This window comes from Protopterus annectens, chromosome 2.part0 (assembly GCF_019279795.1).
Source record: "Protopterus annectens isolate FY-2018-M chromosome 2.part0, PAN1.0, whole genome shotgun sequence".
Taxonomy (NCBI): domain Eukaryota; kingdom Metazoa; phylum Chordata; order Ceratodontiformes; family Protopteridae; genus Protopterus; species Protopterus annectens.
Genome location: NC_056728.1, coordinates 322,618,798 through 322,638,381, shown reverse-complemented (window position 1 = coordinate 322,638,381; position 19,584 = coordinate 322,618,798). Strand labels below are relative to the sequence as shown.

General features: G+C 37.2%; 1 protein-coding gene across 1 annotated transcript in view; it reads left to right on the top strand.

Moving 5' to 3' along the window:
* The window catches only part of FBN2 (fibrillin 2), a 2,449,070-nt gene that overhangs the window by 1,161,701 nt on the left and 1,267,785 nt on the right, over nt 1–19,584 (top strand). The window contains exon 12 of the mRNA XM_044060803.1: nt 4,357–4,476. Coding sequence (XP_043916738.1) covers nt 4,357–4,476 — 120 coding nt within the window. The remainder of the gene's footprint in view (nt 1–4,356; nt 4,477–19,584) is intronic.

Below are 19,584 nucleotides of genomic sequence, written 5' to 3'. Positions count from 1 at the left end.
GACCTCCGAAACGTCTGCAAAAAACTTGGGCAGAAGATCAAAACTTGCAAAGTCAGGCACACACTGAATATTGTTGCCTGTTCCAAAGATAATCATGAAAAATTCTTTAATTATGTTAGGAATCTCAGAAACAACAGTCAACAATACAAGGAGCTCATTCCAAATGGTGCCACATACTATGATCATGTCAATATACATGCAGATAAGTTTCTCGCTCACTTCTGCTTTTCTGCCTTATTAATTAACATCTGCTTTTCAATGAATTACCCCAGAACAGGTCATAAATGTTGTCTCCAAAACCCAAAGGCACTAACTCTTTCCACAGACAACATACCAGGCTGATTTCTAGTCAGTTCTTTTTGCAGACAACAAACCAGGCTGATTTCTAGTCAGTTCTTTCCACAGGCAACGTACCAGGCTGATGTTTAGTCAGTTCTTTTTGCAGACAACATACCAGGCTGATTTTTAGTCAGTACCAAACACAGTCTCATTAATTCTCTCTTAAACCTATTGAATCATAGCTTCTCCATTAGATATGCACCTCTGAAATGGAGAAAAGCCACAGCAGTACCATTACATAAAGGTGGTCCTACAACTGACCCAGAGAGCTATAGATTGATTAGTACTCCCAAAAATATTTGTAAAGAAATGGAATGTATTACTATGGAACTTATAAACAATGATACTAGCAGCCTACAGTTCCTTGACTGAACCAGTCGGAGTTTGGGAAAGGCATGTCCTGTTTTTTTTTTCAGAAAGGTAATGGAAGTAATGAATTGAGGCAAATTGATGGAATGCATTTACAAAGTCAACAGTGCATATAACTGAAATATTGACAGACATGGTAATAATGTCAAGCAGCTGTAACATCAAATTTCTGAAACATCAAATGCACATATTGTTGAAACATCCAAGTAAACTGCCCTACTCTGATTTGTGCTGACAAGCACAAGCATGTATTAGGAAATGTTTAGGAGATTACCAGGTATTTCATATACCTCTGCACTGCATCCACCAGTGGTAGCCATATAAGCATTTGATCTGATGAAACAGCGAGACCCTGTCTGCATCGTGGCCATACCATGGTAAGACAGAGATGAGTGGTGTGCCTCAAAGACAAAACATTTATACTGTATTTCTATACAACAGTTCTATGAAGTGTTTCAAGCAGGCTGCCGTTAGCAAAGTACGCTGCTTCAGTTCTCAAGAGGTCTATTAAGAGGTAAGTTCCACAGCACAATCACATTGCCTATTGTGAAAAAGCAGCAGTAGAAGTAGCGTGCACATAAGAGGCATGCTTGTGTATGACAACAACATAGATCTGTGATGCATTAGGCAGCATGGCAATACACAGCAGTGCCAGCAGTGGTCCCAGTACTATAGGAACATCTATGAAACTGTACAGTCTCAGAATGGCAGACCATCACTGGCTACATATACAGCTGTGAAACAATGAGTAACAGCTGTAAGTACTGGGCATGTACATTAAAGCTTAAGAAAAAATGTAAGGGTTGGGCTGCAATAGCCCTCGGTGTCAGATGGGAGTGGGGGGGGATTGCTGAGTCCTGTTCTACGTAGCTGCTTTGTATGACTGTGAAGACTGCTGTGGAGCTGAGTTATTACATCTTCATTTACCTTCAGATCTCTGAGGTTAGATGTGATTTGTCATGGAGTATGAGCTTAACTCTTTAGCCAGATTGAGGTAAGCTGTAGTGACAGATAGGGTAGTAGTCACACTCTCAAAAGAATGTATATGACTTCCCCCTGACAAGCTCTAGCTTTGTCAAAACCATAATAAGTTAGGTAACGGAGAAGGATGCTTCCAGTGTCTGTCGGAGTAAGATCCATAATGACTCTGTCATCGCTTTCAACTTGGATTCCCTCATTCTTTGCCTGAAAGTATGGTAGATGCTTAGTATTCATATTTAACATCCCTCTTTGCTTTAAAGGGTGATATTTGAATTGCTTAGAGCTCTTATTTGCACAAGTAATCCTCAAGCCCAGACACTGACTAGTGACATGTATTTCCTTGTACTGCATCAGGATATTGCCAGAAAGAAGAACATTATTGTATGAGTTAAAAAAAGTCTACCTTTTTGTGTTTTCTGGATTTCTACCCTGGTAGCAGTGACACACACCCCAGTAAAAAAAAAAAAAAAAAAAGAAACAGAGTCGCTATAACAGGTATGGAGAGACTTAAAAATAAACAGTGTATTGAATTCAGGACTCCAAGAAAAGTGCCATAGTCTCACAGATAGCATTGTGAAAGCTGATTCCTTCCTTTGCCACTTCAAAGCAACATTGCAGTAGCATGATCAGTCTGCTTCCCTTTAGTCTCTTTATTTCACACAGTGGATGGCCATTCAGCAGTTCTTGGTCTGAGCATCCATGGGATTGCAATTTTCAACCTGTGCAATCACTAATCAGACATTTGTGTGTCCCTGAGCTCTATCTATGTTATACTGTGTGCATATAATTGTTCTTAGTGGGTACTTGACACAGAAACAATTCAGACTGCACTTCTACAAGATAATGAACAGAGAAAGGAAAATCTGCGCTGTGAGTGAGATACTAGCTGTACAGGAGAACACTTTGAAAAAAAATGTTTCTTGAAGAGTCAGTATTCCAGCATACTCAGAATGCCTCCTTGCATACTTTGTATAAAAAATGTCACTTTATGCTCTGTAACACAATTATCCCCAGTGCAGCAGCTATTGTCATATAGAGCAGTCCATGGTCAGTGGTAGCATTTGATACCACAAACTTATGACTGTCTGTTATCCCCAGCCTGCCAGAGATCTTACATGTGAAATTACTGCAACTTATTTTTTAATGTATTTTTCATTTATTCATCATTTGATGACTGAGTGAATATCTGGTCCATTGACTCTTTTCAGACATGACCCAGACCACAAGGACAAGACTAAAGTTAAGTATAAAATGCACATATGGAGCATTTAGTGTACCCACTCAATCAGCATGGTTTTTACACATAGCCAGAATGCTGAATGAAAACTCATTCAGACACAAGGCAAGCATGTGAACTCCACAGAGAGATAGAGAGAGACCAGAAAACATGACTGAACCTTGATCTCTTGGGCTGCGAGGTAGAGTGTGAATTATAAAGCCACCCTTTTTACCATTTATTGGATGTATTTGGTGCGCATTTTTATATGTTTTTGTAAAGTTCTTTACTGATGCCTTTGGCAAGGGAAAAAGAAATAAAAGCTGTTGTACCATACATGGTCATGATTGTAAGAGTTATTGAGGACATAATATGAATTTGCAGCAGCTAACCTATAGCTTAATTAAAGTACACAGAAACCAAACAGAGACAGCTAATAAACATAATTTCACAGTAAAATTCTTCCATAGGCTTGGGGCAGTGTATCCCCAAAGTGTGCAGTATTAATTGGGGTATTAAGATGGCCATGAAGTGGCCCATCTCAACATGCCACATATAGCAGTGCTGATTTTGCCTGCTATATTGCGTACAGAAGATGTTGTAATTGTCAGAAGACTGAAGTTCCCAACATAAGAGTGTATCGAGACTTTAAGGATGCTTCGACATTTTTTTATAAATAGTAGTATGGCAAAGATACTCTAGGGTCACAAATGTATATTTATTGACACCGGACAGTCCTGCTTTCATTTCTAAATGTCTGATTTCTATTATTATTATAGTTTTGGAAAAAAATACACGAAATATGAGATATTTCCTCAAACTTAGAACATTGCAGCTTAATGGTATCTCCTCAAGGTAGAAAATATATTAAAATGGTGTCCTGCTTGCGATTATAGTGATTGTGGAGCTGTTGGCAAGGACATCATTTGAATTGCCAGGCTGACAGACCAGAAATGCCAGTAATTTGAAATAATGACTTTAGTGCCTATGAGGTAGTGCTACAAAAATACTGCATGAGGGACAAAAGTCATGTACATTCCTGAAACTTGCTCAATAACAGATTTGTGGGGTTCCTTCTCAAACAAAATAATGTTAGCTTTTTGAAACACCATTATTTCATAAAAAAACACTTTTGACTGTTGATTTAAAGCACTTCTATGTGCAGAATATTTTTTTTGCTACATGAAGCTTGTTTTGTTTTATCTTAGTCCACTGAAATTCTAGAAGTGTTATAGTGTCTCATTGAACCTGCTTAGTGAAAAAGAAATCTTTGCATTCTACTGACATGGCAGGAAAACACTTACATATTTATATCATATATTGTGATTTGAAAGTGACTATATTGTGTTTGGCAAAAATGTATTCTTTCTTCTATTGCATTAAATCTTTTTTAAATTATTAATATTGTCTATTGAGTAATAACTGATGTTTTTTCTAATTTTTTTCAACAGACATTGATGAATGTGCCTCATACCCCTGTATTAATGGAGACTGTGTCAACACTCCTGGCTCCTATTACTGTACATGTCATATTGGTTTCCAGAGAACAGCCACCAGGCAGGCATGTATTGGTAAGACACAATCTATGCAATCTGTTATAAATAGTCTGAGCTGTACTACATTGGTAATATTGTGCAAGAAAAAAAAACTGGCAGATAATAAAAGAAATCTAATTTCTATATTCCTGAATGACAGCTGTGCTGTTATACTAGTTGATAGGTTTTCACCCAGAGAAAGAGAGAAGGAGAAACAGTGCAAGATGAGGCAAAGAAAAATGTTGCAGGCAACAAACAGCTAGAGAAGCATTTTTAATTTAGAGGCCAAGACATTTGTTAGAGAACCACTGAGGACATGGGGTCCATTGCAACGAACAGGAAGGTGTAGAAGCAGAGGGAGGCAAGGTCAATAGAAGGGAAGGGGTAAGATGAGTTAGCTTGATAAAAAGACAACTGACAGTGTTCTAAATGAAAAAAAATTTCAAGGAGATGCTGGTCTAAACTGATCTCTCATTAATTTCATTTAAATACTAGAAGTTATGATATCCTTACTTAGTATTAGCACTCCAGAAAGCAATACAATCCCTGTGAAATTCTATAGAACTTGACCTCATTTATATCAGATTTAACATTACTTAATGTTTCAGGAAGAATTGTGATTTTGTCCGGATTTTTAGCCAATGATTTGAAAAAAAAAATGAACTTAATGCTGAAGAATTAGTGCTCATAAGATCAGGAAATCTGACTTGGCAACTGATGAAATACAAAAAAAAACCTTTGGGAAGTAGCGTTATTTAATACATATCATAAAATAATAGCAAAACTGGAACTTAATCATCTAATTTACACTAAATCTAATATAATTTCTTTATGGCAATGCAGCCCTTTCTACACTTAATAGTGCATAATTTATGCATAACAAGGTGGCACAGTGCTGCAGTGGGTAGTGTTCCCTGTTTCGATTCTTAGCTAGGGTGCCATCTGTGCGGAGTCTGCATGTACTCCTTGTGTTCGTGTGGGTTTCCTTTGGGTGCTCTGGTTACTTTCCACATTCCAGGTGGATTAGATATACTAAACTGGCTGTATGTTTGAGTGTGTGGCATGGAAGAACTGCTGCAGCAGGGATAGCCCCCCAGTGGTATAAACCTTGATTCTAGATGAGTATTACTGATGAAGTGACACCCTGACCCCCATGTTCAAAAATGTGAAAAAAGGGATTGTGGGTGGATGGACTTAATAGTGCGTAACAGGAATTTATTGCCTTAGATTTAAACATAAATTCAAATAATTGTAACAGGAATTTATTGCCATAGATTTAAACATAAATTCAAATAACTGTAATTTTTTTCCACAGATGTAGTGAAGTATTTGACAAAGTAAATAAGCATATTTATTCAATGTTTTAGAACTGCATAAATATGTATATAGGTTCATATGTAAGTATTAGGCTAGCTGCCCGTGTGCGACATTTTAAGCCTAGTCAATTTCCCTTTTTGTGTTGGAAATAACCTATCCCATTTGATTATTGGGGTCTATATTATATATTCGAAGCTTCAAAATTTTGAACCTCATATGTTTGACAACATATGAGCGAACCTGAATCTTCAAATATATAATATAAACGTTAAAAAAAGGCACTTACCTTAACACTCTGAGCAGGGAGGCAAGCCCCCCTGCACCCCCCCACAGGCCCTCTACTTAAATATACCAACTCCAAGACTGCACTTCAGTGAAGGAAAGGGAAATTTTCCCATTCTGGGTGTACAGATCTGTTGCCTTTCACCTTCGAACTTTTCAAAGTTCGATCATATAGTGTCGACAGGTTCCTATTAGATTGTCAAAACTCCATTTATGCGAATACAAAATCATCGACACATATTGCGCGAAATACGTAATGGTAGAATGTGCAAAACTGCAAAATTTGAAATGTCAAAGTGTTTTGGTTGGCCCGTCTGCAGTATGGATCCGTAAGGTAAGTGTGTGATAGTTACAGACCTTAGGGTTAGGGTGCGGGTTAAGGTAAGTGCATAGATAGGTAATGTGTGTAAGATTTAGTGTAGTGTTAGAAGTAGGGTTTTGTTAAATGTATTTATGTTTATTATTTATTTTGTTTGGGTATATCTCTGTAGGGGAAGTCTGTGGTAGTTACAGACCTTAGGGTTAGGGAGGGGTTAAGTATAGTGCATAGATAGTTATGTATGTGGGGTTTAGTGTAGGGTTAGAACTTGAGTTTTGGTGCTTTACTTTAGGGTTAGGAGTAGGGTTTGGTTAGTGTAAGTATGTAGTTTATTTTGTTTGGGTAGGTAGTATGTAGCGGGTGGTGGGGTTGGTCGACTATGAATGATATTCGATATATTCGATATTTTAAATTTCGCGGTTTAGTGCGTTTGGAATTTTTGCGGTTCGAGTAATACATGTCGCCATTTTGGTATTCGATGTAATGGATTTTTGTTGAATTAATATAGACCCGGTGTCAACCATATGACATTCAAACTTTGAAACGTTCAGCAATTTAATAGGGACCCGCTTATTGATTGGTTTTACCTATCCCATGGTCAATAATTATAAATAACTATTGGGTTAACTGGGATCATACCACAGATAATTTGAGAGGACCCATGCATAAGATAACGCATTTAGGAGTCACCTCTGTCCATTAGTAGTACAGGGGGCAGTCATAGGATAAATTTCCTGTTTTCTATCCATAGATCTAAGTTATGCTTGAAAATATCTCTTACTCAATAGTATAAAGATGATACTTGTTAAAAAAAAGGTGAAGAGATAATAAACCAGCAACATTTTATCACAATCCAGATTCAGGCAAGGATATACATTATCCCTATTTTTTTTCATCACAACAATGGAATCTTTATTTAAGAAAATCATTAAATATGAAGAGATGCTTAATATAAAAATATATGGTTATGATATAAAAAGTATGAGTTGTTAATTGCTTCTGATGTTTTAAAATCCTTAGAGCAATGTAATCCATTCCTTCACAAGATTACAAACTTCCTTTGTTTTTGGCAAGTATTATTGTTTAAAATTTCTTTACAGAAATTGATCTGTTATATTTTATTTGTATAAAGATATATGACTGTCTAGAGAAATAATAAAAACATGTTTAAAATATGTGCCCTGAAGTCCAACTCTGTAAGGTTTCAACTCAAGCTCAACTCACTGGGAACTCAAATCAATGAAGACTGTTAAAGTGAGAGTTTTACACACACTCCCAAACACCACCATAAACTTATACAAACCAACTCTATGGTTATACAAACTCAAAAAGGAAAGAAGAAATTCCAAAAACAAAAATAATCACTACCAGTGAACATTTAGTAACTGTGACAATAGTGATCCACTAAGAAAGACCATGAGCAGAAAGCTCTACATCAGAGAGTTGAATTCAAACCAAAGAAACCTCATCTATTTTATACTCGGCAAGGTGGGTGAGAGGCAAAATAATGAGACTGTGAAATAAACAGAATAGGAATAATGACATGTTTCCTTTTTTATTTTGAGGAAAAATTAATACTATTAAGATGATGAGTTCTTCACACTTGATATTTTACTTAAGATATTTGATTTTTTTTTCAATAATAATACCCAGGATAGACAAAGTAAGGTCATTCTCCGTATTTTTGGGAAGAAGGGCTAAATAATGACCAAGAATAAAAGTGTATGATGATTCAATCTGCCAGATCATTCTATTTTTATAAAATACAGACTGTGGAAAAAATAAACATATGGCAGTTTAACCTTTGATTGACATAGTTCAAGAGTTTCCAAATAGTTTTGAACAAATAACACTTTTCATATATAGAGAATATTACAATGAGGAAAAGTATTGATATTTTAAAGCCTATAAAGACTGACTGAACAAGATTGTTTTATGCCATGGTCTATGAAAGTATTTGAAAATGATCTGAAACAGAAGTTTTGTATAATGCAAAATACTATAACACAGAGTTCCTCTTGGGGCAAGTTAATGACTAAAACCTGCAAGAGGTAAAATCTATGAATTTCTTCAACAAATATGTTGAACCAAAAATTTAATTCAACAGTATTGTTTTTTATTCAAGATATCGATTGGAAAAGATATTGACAACATTAGTTTATTTATGAAAAACATTATTCTGTGATTGGTAAAGCAAAAAGGCTGTATTAATCTTTAAAGACCCATGACACTGAGTACATAAACAGATTAAAAGAAAATTCAGAATGCAACCAATATCTGGTTGTTCCCATAGACACTAGTTTGTAGGTTGATATGAAGCAATAATTATATTCATTCAACAAGACAGAAAACTCTTCAAATAACGATATAGTAAACTGAATACATTTCTCCTGTTAGGAGTTTCATAGGAGTTTCAGGATACACTCAAGACTATCACATGTTTGATTAGCTGGATGTGAACAGAAAGCAAAATGGTTTCATTATTGACAATCTTGACAACTTGCTAGACTTGGATGGAAGCAATTAATATATTATACTATCCATCTTATTGATAAGTATATTCTGCTACCTCAAGCAGATTAGATATTATTGCATTTAAGAACCCAAATGACGGATTAAATGGTTGGCTTCAGCTTCCTTTCAATGAAAAGGATGTGACTGAATGAGTGAAATAAACATTCAGGTAAGAAATTTGATTTGAACAGATCACAGAATTGAATTTTGAATTGTTTATAATTTGAAAAAAAGGATAGGATTTTACAGCATGGATGAGTAAGAGGGAAGGCTAGAATGAATATTTAGTTACATATGATTAGTCTGTACTTCTCTCTGTTTGTCATAAAACTGTATATTCATATTAATTTAGAAAGGGTTATGAGAAATGCATATCTGTGTCAATATCTTGACTTTTTTCTGATGGTGTAGTGAGTAAGACTTTGACTGTGGTCCAGACTTAAGCTGGTCAACATCTTGGTCATTTCATGAAGCTGGCAGGAGGATGGACATGCCTGTTCTGGAAGGAAGTGGGTTTACTGGGGATACTCATTGGTACAATCCATCAGATGCGGGGCAGTATTACAGTAGGTGGCCCTGGGAAGGTGAGCATTCCACCTCCAAGCCACTTAATTGGTAGCTGCCATTTTAAGTGTGCGTGAACATATATACTGTTATCAGGGAAGACACTGTGGTCCCTATTATGATTCAGATCTTCTGATCCTCACTTAGGGGAGGAGCTAGGCCTAAAAAATATACATCCTCATGCATGTTGGCTAGAACATGGACTATTGCTGAGGCTGCCTGTATGATGACCTCTGGCAGTTACCTCTTGTCCTCACTGGAGAATACCCAGGATAGAATGAATGGCTATGGCTGATAGGGGACACTGGGTCATCATCAGCCTCTGTGGAAACAAGCACAGGGGAAAAAAGTATAACCCATTCTGCACTGCCCCTTCAATTTTTTATGACATGCAGAAGCTTGTTGTATTTTTGTAGAAGAACAGGACATGTTTGGATGGTACTTACAATTGTATTGGTAAGATTATTTCTAGGCCAAGAGTGCTAGCCACTTCAGCCTTAGAATGGCCAGCATTTTACTATGGGCTGCAGTGCAGACATCTCTGCATGATTGTGTACTTCCTGTAGTTATATGTTGGAGACCTTTTACAGATTGTTCCTTCATATACCTAGGGAGTGCTACATAAATGCATTATAGAATATCTGAACTAACTCTTCCAAAACTTGATATAAAAAACTTCAGATGTTACTCCAACCATTCTTTGAAGAGTCACCTAACTAGCTGCAATACCTTTGAACTTAAACAACTCAGTCCTTTAGAAGTTCATCCTAATTTTACAGGAATCTGTTCAGTGTGGGATATGTATGGCTGACAATATTACCCAATTAGAATGACCTGGTCTAGAGAACAGGTGTGGGGACAAGAGTATGGCTGCAAAAGGGAAAGATGTTATTTTAGCTTTGGTGGATTTTTGCAATCTTGACCTGACTTACTTGTATTTTTTCTTCTCTTTCTGGATTACTTCTTGTTTTGTCTTGTTTCGATTTATATTGCTGATATGTAGCTGTCCTGTGTTGGCACTTTCTGGTATAGTGATACTAGTCTATGTGTCATGGAACTGATTTCTTGTCTAAGGTTTCCCAAGTGTAATAAAAAGTGATAACACAAGTAGATGTGTCTGTGAATATGGGAACAACATGCTTATACCACTTTTTATAACATCATTAAATTACCCACAATGTAAGCTCTTTTTTTAAGGACTAAGGGCTAAGTGAACTTTTAAAATTCCTCCTACAAGAAGTGGGACATGATAAAAAGGTGAAAGCCGTATACTTTATGAGAGAAAATGCTTTATTAAGATTGCTTTGGAATCTACATAACATTTTTTTTATTCTGATGTTACAGTTGTATTGTGTGAGAACTGTGAAGCAAAGCTAAGAAAACATTTGTCATTCAATCTTCCAGGTCTCACTTTTTTAAAATGTGAGATATTTCTTCTGTTATTTCTCTGTTTATGCTTTGACTATCTGCATTTGTTAATGCTTGCCATTTATTTATATCGTTTAATTTAATTCCATTTTTAGCCATGACAATCAAGCCTCTTGAATATGAAAACTACATCTGTCATTAGTGTCTACTTACTCTTGCAATTTTTGTATAATACTTTTTTTTCCTTCTTTACTGAGTGTTGAGATCATCTGATTATTACATAATCACTATTCCTTAATGGAGCATTCAGGGATGGATTGATGTTAATTAATTCATTACTTAAGAATAGTAAAGCTGAAATATTTATTTTCCTCTTGCAGAGGAATGTTTGCCATGATAGCCAATTTTCTGTTATTAAGGATTTCAAAACCTTCAGGAATGACTAAGACACTGATGCTTTATGTCACTGTTTTGACTAATTAAAATGCTTAGTTTAGCTACTACTTTTTTATATTAAATTATTACTTACAAAACCTTGTAATTAATCTACTACTACATTAATTTCATTCCTAGGACTGCGTTTTGCAGTCTTGTTTTTCCATTTTAATTTATTTTGCTAAATGATTTTTATCTCTTCACTCCTTAGATCATTTGTGTATCAGATTCTTACTTTTTGTATATGGACTTTCTTCTCTGTGCCATTCCTGCTTTAGACATTTTATTCTCATATCCTTTTCAGTATCTACCCCCTTTTCTGCAATATAAAAATGCCGTCGCCAGTACATTAATGACTGTATTGGTTATCTCTGCTTTATGTGCTCCTTCAATATTGTTCTTCCAGAGAACTTTGAGGTTTGTGTTCATAATTCTCAGTCCACTTTTCCCTGATTGTTTTACTTAGAAAATTCCTTCTTTACAATACACTAAAAAAGTGTTGCATTGTTTCCCAACATCCTGGTTCCAGCGCCACATAAATGCTTTCATTCTTTCTGAATTCACCATATATGACTGCTAATGTTTGTGTGTCATTAGTACAACATATAGAATTTAAGTACACGTATTTCTTCAAATATGCATTTGCTATTGTCCATAAACCCCTCCTGGATAGAAGTTTTTCTAATTGCCAGGCCAACAGATAACTTAATAAATTTATTGATAAGCATGACCATACTGTCTGATAACTTTAATTCATTCTCAAACACCATCAAAGTAAGTTATTTACACCATGCAGAACAGTAATGGGAAAATGGTAATGTTCCAAAATTGCTCAACCACCCAGTAGTGTCACTCACCACTCCCTAAAACTACACCCATATCACCCAAGGAGCGATGTGTAACACCACTCACTCCTAGCACTGAAATGTGCCAATAAGCAGTTAAAATCGGGTTGGGGGGATCACTTGACTGAAACTGCTTACTATACCAGCTAAAACCTTGCCACCAAATATTCCTATCATCTACCAACATGACACATTCTGACCTTACATCACTTCCTACCTCGCTTTCTCCATTAGCCATCTCAAGCTTAAACCTCCCAGTCATGTGTTCATGGACAAAAGCATTTTCCCAGTCAAACAGTCCTTGCTTATGAAACCTTCCAAGGCACAAAAAATATTTCAAAAATGCAATTTGACCAAATCAGCAAACAACTTATCAGATTTATTCATAGTCATAGCAGTAACATTTTATGACAAAACATTATCCTTAAACACCATCAATGCAACTTATTTACACCAGGCAGAATAATAAAAGTGAAACTGGCAATGTTCCAAGACTGCTCAGTCATCCAGTGGCATCAGTGACTATTCCCTAAAACTACACCCACAGACCCAAGCAGAACTCTGCAATACCACTCACTCCAGCACTGACATATGCCAAATGCCAATAAACAAGGGAACAATCACTTAAATAAAAATGCCCACTAGGCTGCTGCTCAGCAGGGGGTTCCCCTTTTCTGACTAACAAAATATGACAAAAACTACTTGTCCCTGCATATCAAAAGACTACCCCACTAGATCCTTCAAAACTAATGCAATGAGCAGAATGAATAAATTGAAACCTATGCCACTCAAATGTATTCAGTCTCCTCTGTGCCAAACCTGATCCATATCAGCAAAATCCCACATCTCCGATTGAAAAACTTAATGCTAAAGCTACCATAGCCACCATATGATTAGTATAGCTTCTTACAATTTTACTAGATGTGTATTTCAGTTCCCCATTCCAAACAAAGCCTGGAAGTGATAGCAAAGCATAGAGTAACTCTCTCTAGAAATATCTGCAGAAGATTCAGCAAATCTCCAGTAATTAAAGACAAATGCGTATACATAAGCCCTTCTCTTAAATCATTACACTCCCTCAAGTGCATAGTGATCACCTTAACAGAGTATGCTATTAATTGAGACTCCTGCATTGTGGGTAAAAGCTGATGCTACTCCAAACCTCATACTTTCCAATGATCTCCCATCTATTTGCACAGAGTCCCGCCAGCTGCCACCTGGTCTTACAACTGTTCTTGTCACTGCCTACAATACATAGGAATTCCCAATTATCAGAATTGTCTTGAGCTCTGAAAGACAAAGGCACTCCACTAAAACAAAAAAAAATTTGTCAAATATACCAGAAAAAGAAAACATAGCAACAGCTACAAAAAGCTTTAGAAGTCTACCTACCCTTTTCTTTTAATAATGTCATTAGATTTACTTTCAGCTGCCAAATCTGAAGAAATACCAATCCGAAATGAATGGGAAGAATATTCCTCTTCTACAACCCCTAAACAACTAATTCCTTTTTTAAAACATCAGAAAACCAAAAGTATCTATAGCATTCTCAGTACCCCTAGACAACCCGACAATCTCTTCCATATCCCAGCCTACCTTACTGGACATAAAGAAATATTTCTATGCCTCTCAAACACTACCTCTTAATCCTCCCTAACCTGACTTGTCTTTGACCTCCCTAACCACAATTTGGGAGCATACCTCTCAACTGTACAGATTTTCACAGAATGTCCAGATTTGTGACTCATTAAATAATGATAAGTTTAAGACTCCACATCCTTCAGAAAATTCATGCTAATTCAAAACCTATCATTCTGTCAACTTTCTACATTTGTAAGAGCAATATTTAAAACCTGTCCCTATTTGTCCCCCCATCATTTTAGGCTTTGTCCAGATTTTTTGCTCTAAGAGGTTGAGAAGTATGTTTGGGAGCTAGAACTTTCTGATGAAGTCCAAACATCCTTGATGGATGAAACCACTTAACCTTGGATGTTTTTATCATCGACTTTGTATTTAAACACCTTCATTCATTAAATTTTGTCATTTTCTGGTTTTGCAGTTTGATTCATTTTCTGCTTGAACCTGACATGCTTGTGGTTTGTTTTAGTTGGACTGGCACATTTACCACCCTTCCTTAACCATAATGCAGCTGTCTCATCAGTAATAGACAAATCATACAATTTAAGAGACCCCAACAAATCGTTAATCCCAAATACACCTTCATTGAAAAATACTGGCAGCACAGACCACTAAAAAGAAGCTAACTGTATATACAGCCCTTTTAACACTGTCCTTAACAGCTGTAATTTATCATTGACTGCCATACGTTTCAGTGTTTCGCAGCCTTTCACCATTCTCATAATTACCTAATGCTTCATAACATCCATTCATCCCAACAGCTTTACCACAGCACTCAGTGCTGCAAAATGACCTTAGATGGAATGTATGGAAACCTCCAAGTCTCACATTCTAACCAAGTAACATACCACCAATCTCTCTCTGACCAAGCTCTGCCTTCAACTAGTAAATCAGTCACAAAAACACCAAAAAACTACAGTGCTGAATTTCATGCTTTCTTGGTAGCTCTAACCCATGACTTGGCACCAACCACATTCCCATATCTTGACAACTTCCCAAACCTCCTCTGGTACATTGGTTGGTAACCCCCTCCAGATCTTTTGCTAACCATTGAAACCTGCAAAACCTGCAAAACTGAAAATGAGATACACTATCACCAATGTTGTTCAGTTTACCAGAAGCATATCTTTTAGAAAACAATGAATTAATCCTAGGAAAATGCAACACTAGTATCTTCAGCAACAAATGTACTCATTAGCCTTTGCAGATCTTTTCAATAAAATATGAGCAACAGCCTTGTAATCTGAATGAAATACTACCTTCCTTTTACTCAGTTGACTAGGGCAAACCACCACAGCCACCCAAATAGGCTTCAACTTTAAGAAAGTACTATCCTATATCCATTGTTGTGGCCACTTCTGCAGCCAAGCAGTTAAAAACCAACTAGCCTGAAAATAGGCATATATACCTCCAATCCCAGACACATCAATAAATAGTTGCAAATCATCTAAAGATGCGCAATCATCCTGGTTCATAGCCGCCTTCATCAAATTGCCCTAAAATGAATTGAAATAGCTAAATAATGGGGATGGTCTTTTGCACCCTAATCTTGTCATGCTTTTTTTTTACCACCCCTTAAAATAAATGCTAGAGGTCTGTTAAATTGGCTTACCCAGATGTATTGTCCTAAATGCAGAGTTTAAAAAACTAAGTATCTCTATCATCCCCTGGACGTTAAACTTATCCTTACCTAATGCGCTTCCAGTCTTAATTTAAAATTCATAGGTTCATAGGTTCATAGTTTAGTACTACGCTAACTGCCCTTGCGAGCCATTTTAAGCCTAGCCAATTATCCCTTGTGAGATTCAAACCCTGCACCTTGCAGTTTGCAAGGCAAACAACTTAGCCATTAAGCCACCCTCCCAACCTATCTCAAGTTTATCTCTGGGCAGCTAAAAAAATCCCATGGCTACATCTGCCTCTAGGCCTAAAAATTTTAAAACTTTAGGCAGACCCTCCTGCTTATTATTTGCTAATGGCACTCCCAACTCATCTGACAGGTCTAAGAATCTCTGGACACCTTCTTGAACTCCCTGTGTTCCATAACTGATGAGTAAAAATTCCTCTGAGTAATGGACTGCTTTTAGGCTATTCACAGTCTGTTCCCACATCTCCTTAAGAACTTAACTAATCTTCTCAATGGTTGCAGAAGTGGCCGCATAGCCCATCGGCATGTCCACTATCAAAGTAAAACTTAATACTTAGGGTCATCTCCAACATGAGACAGTCCAACCTTCAAATGTCTAGAAGCAAAAAGATGACTCACTGTCCAGCTTAACTAACCAAGGGTCACCAAAAATTTGAATTAGCTTAATTGTATCATCCAGTGATATAGACTGTACTCACACATCACCTTTGTCAATCAATGTACTCGTTCACCAAACAGCCTTTCAGAAATGAAAGGTGGCAGATAAGCCAGAACTCACTGAGCTTCTTTTTTGGCATTAAACCCAAGTCTGAGATTCTAAGATGCTGAAGGTGGGATAACTTATAGCACCTAAAACCCTACCTGCCCTAACTTCCTTACCCAGTAGCACCTGCTATGCGTTTTTCCTTCCCTTGACTGACTACATATTGTTACAAACTCGATTACTTCCTTTCACTGCTGACATAGCAGAAAAACCCCAAAGAAAACCTGATAATAATTCCAGAGCAATGTCTTTCTTGGGAGAGTGCTGTAACCTTAACAACAACTTATCAATTCTGATAGGAAAATGGAAAAGCCAGTCTCCCAGCCCCTCACTGAAAGGGGAGTTACCCCCCCAGAACCTTTAAAACCTCCTATTCCCCTCAGAATTGCTTATGTTATCTGAATTGGTCTTTTAGCCTCTTCCAAACCAAAGATCCCCCCCTTGTTCAGGCTTCTTGCACGAACACCTGACCCCACTGTGCAGATACCACAATCTGAACAAACATGAAAACCTACATGCTTTCCAATTATACCTTCCCTCATTAACAGCCCTAAAAGCCTAATCCCATATATCTTATTGCCTTACCTTAACCAATCCCCTTACTTTGATTCACGGTTCTCAACTACATGTCAACATGACGACATTCCCAACAAAGAGATTTGTCTGCTGCCTTTTCTCTCTTCAGACTGATTTCTTTATTACATCTGTTCTACTTATTTATCCTCCTGTTCATGTTACTCTTTTTATCTTTTGTTAATTTGTTTTGTCTTTCCTTCTTTTATTTTTCCTTTTGAAGTTTAGATATGAATTCTTTCAAAAAGAAAAGAAACTGCCACTCAAAAGCAGTCTCTGTACTTACATGCAGCAGGCTTTAAGACCTGGAAAACTCCTGACTGGTGTATCCACCCTGCCCCCATATCCCACCCGCCCCCACTATCTCTATATTTATCAGGTCAACAAACCCATCCCACTTAACTTTGAACCAATTACAGCTCCCCTGTAACTGAATACATCTCCTCCCACAATCCCGGCTATCTACCAATACCTTAACAGGCCTCTTCAACTCCCCCCTTTGTTAGCCATCCTTTTTTACATAATCATGTGTAAAGTAATGAACTTTATTGTCCCACTTTTAGCTCTACTCTTATTTATCCCTTACTTCTCATCGAGGTATGAAAACCAAACTCTATTGGGTATTCATTTCCCCAATGGTCACACCTGCAACTATACAAATCTTCCCTCTTATCTGATTTCTACTACTATCTACCCCACTACTACATCATACTTTAAAAATGAGTACCTAACTCAACGATACCCCAAAGTAACCACTACTAAATCTGGACTAAAGATACTTTACAAACTACTTAGACTCATAGACCATCTGAAAAAATGTATGGCCAAAGATGGGGATATACACCCCAACCCAGGCCCAACCATTAACCTAGACTCTCCCACCCCAAAATTAGCTTCAAGATCCTCCAGCTCTCTCCTTATTTTCCATCTTAATCTAAGAAGTATAAATAACAAGGTTCATAATCTACATGCTATATTAGCCATGCATCTCCCAGACATTATGTGTCTATCTGAAACATGGCTTAAACCATCCACAAAGGATAAAGAGATTCTCCCACCTGGGTATAATATACTGAGGGTTGATCGGATAAAAAGAAAGGGTGGTGGAATAGCTGTAATGTTTAGAAACACACTGAATATCATTCTGAATCCATTACAACCTCCCAAGGTCTCTAATATGGAGCTAATTGCCCTAAAAATATGCCTAAATAACCATAAAACCATCAATCTCATTGTAGTTTACATTCCTCCCGGGAAAAACTTAGATACCTTGGAACTAACCCTAAGTTGGTTAGCTACGAACTACCCCCAAGAAACCATCATACTGGGTGACTTTAACATTGATTGGTCCCAGTTCTCTGACCAGATGAATCCCCTACCCATCAACCTACATGGCTACTCCCAAAACATTACATCTCCCACAAGAATTGGAAATACTAAGCAAAAAGAAAGCACCATCGACTGGATTCTTACCAATAAAGATACACATAATTATACCACTGGGACCCTCCCCAATGATCTTAGCGACCACCTTGTCACTTTCATAATGAAACATAAATTGATGGTCACAAGCCCTCCTATATATAGACTTGTTAGAAATAAGAAGAAATTTCTCCCAGCACAATTCCTAGATGAACTCAAATCCTGTAACTGGTCCATGTTAAAAACGCTTCCCCTAGATGAGAGTGTGGGTTACTTCAACGACACATTCCTAAAGATACTGGACTCTCATTCACCAAACTGTCTTATTAGATCAAAGATCCACACAGCACCTTGGCTAACCAAGGAAACTAAATCAAATATTAAGCTTAGAGACCAGGCATGGGACAAGTGGCGATCCCCTAGATCGCATTAAATTTCAACAGCTTAGAAATTCTACAAAATCAGATATCACCCAGGATAAAAAGAACTATTACTGTCACCTCCAGGACAAACATCAAAATAACCCAAAGAAGTTTTGGGCAGGTTTCAACAACCTTCTTCATTCTGGGAAACCTTCCACCCCTACCCCCGTGAAACTTACTGGTAAAGATCCTGAAGAACTAGCTAATACGTTTAACTCATTTTTCACTGAGACCATCCAGTCCCTAGCCAGTCAGTTACCTTCCTCTTCATCCTCAATAACTTCTTCTTCCCCCTCCATATCCAATGCTATTGGTAAATCTACACCCGCCTTTAACCTTCAACCAATATCCACCTCCTACATCAGAACCCTACTAAAGAAACTTAAACCATCCAGCCTATCGGCCGATCGACTCCCAGCTGAATACTTACAAATAGCATCAGATGTTATAGCCTACCTTATCTCAATCTTGATAAACAGAACTATAAGAGAGTCTAAAATCCCCTCTCTGTGGAAAATATCATATGTCATTCCACTTCACAAGGGTGGCTCCTCCATGGAAATTTCAAACTTCAGACCTATAGCAATAATGTCCCCAATAGCAAAAATAATGGAAAGGTGTGTTCACAAGCAACTCCTATACTATCTTACCCTAAACAATCTTTTGTCCAAAACTCAACATAGCTCCATCACAGTACAACTCTCCTCTCCTTTGTTGACTCAGTCAACTGCAACCGTAATAACAAATTAATTACTTCTGCTCTCTTTCTTGACTTGTCAAAAGCCTTTGACATGGTCAATCACCAACTATTGCTCCACACCCTCGAAACCCTTCACCTTGACAACTCAGCCCTAAGCTGGTTTAATGCATACCTTTCTGGTAGACAACAAGCAGTCCAGTGGCAAAGCAAGCTATCTCACTTACTACCTAACACCATAGGAGTTCCCCAAGGCTCTATACTTGGTCCCCTTCTTTTCTCCGTATTCATAAATGATCTCTATTCAGTCATCCCCAAAGCCACCTGCATTCAATAT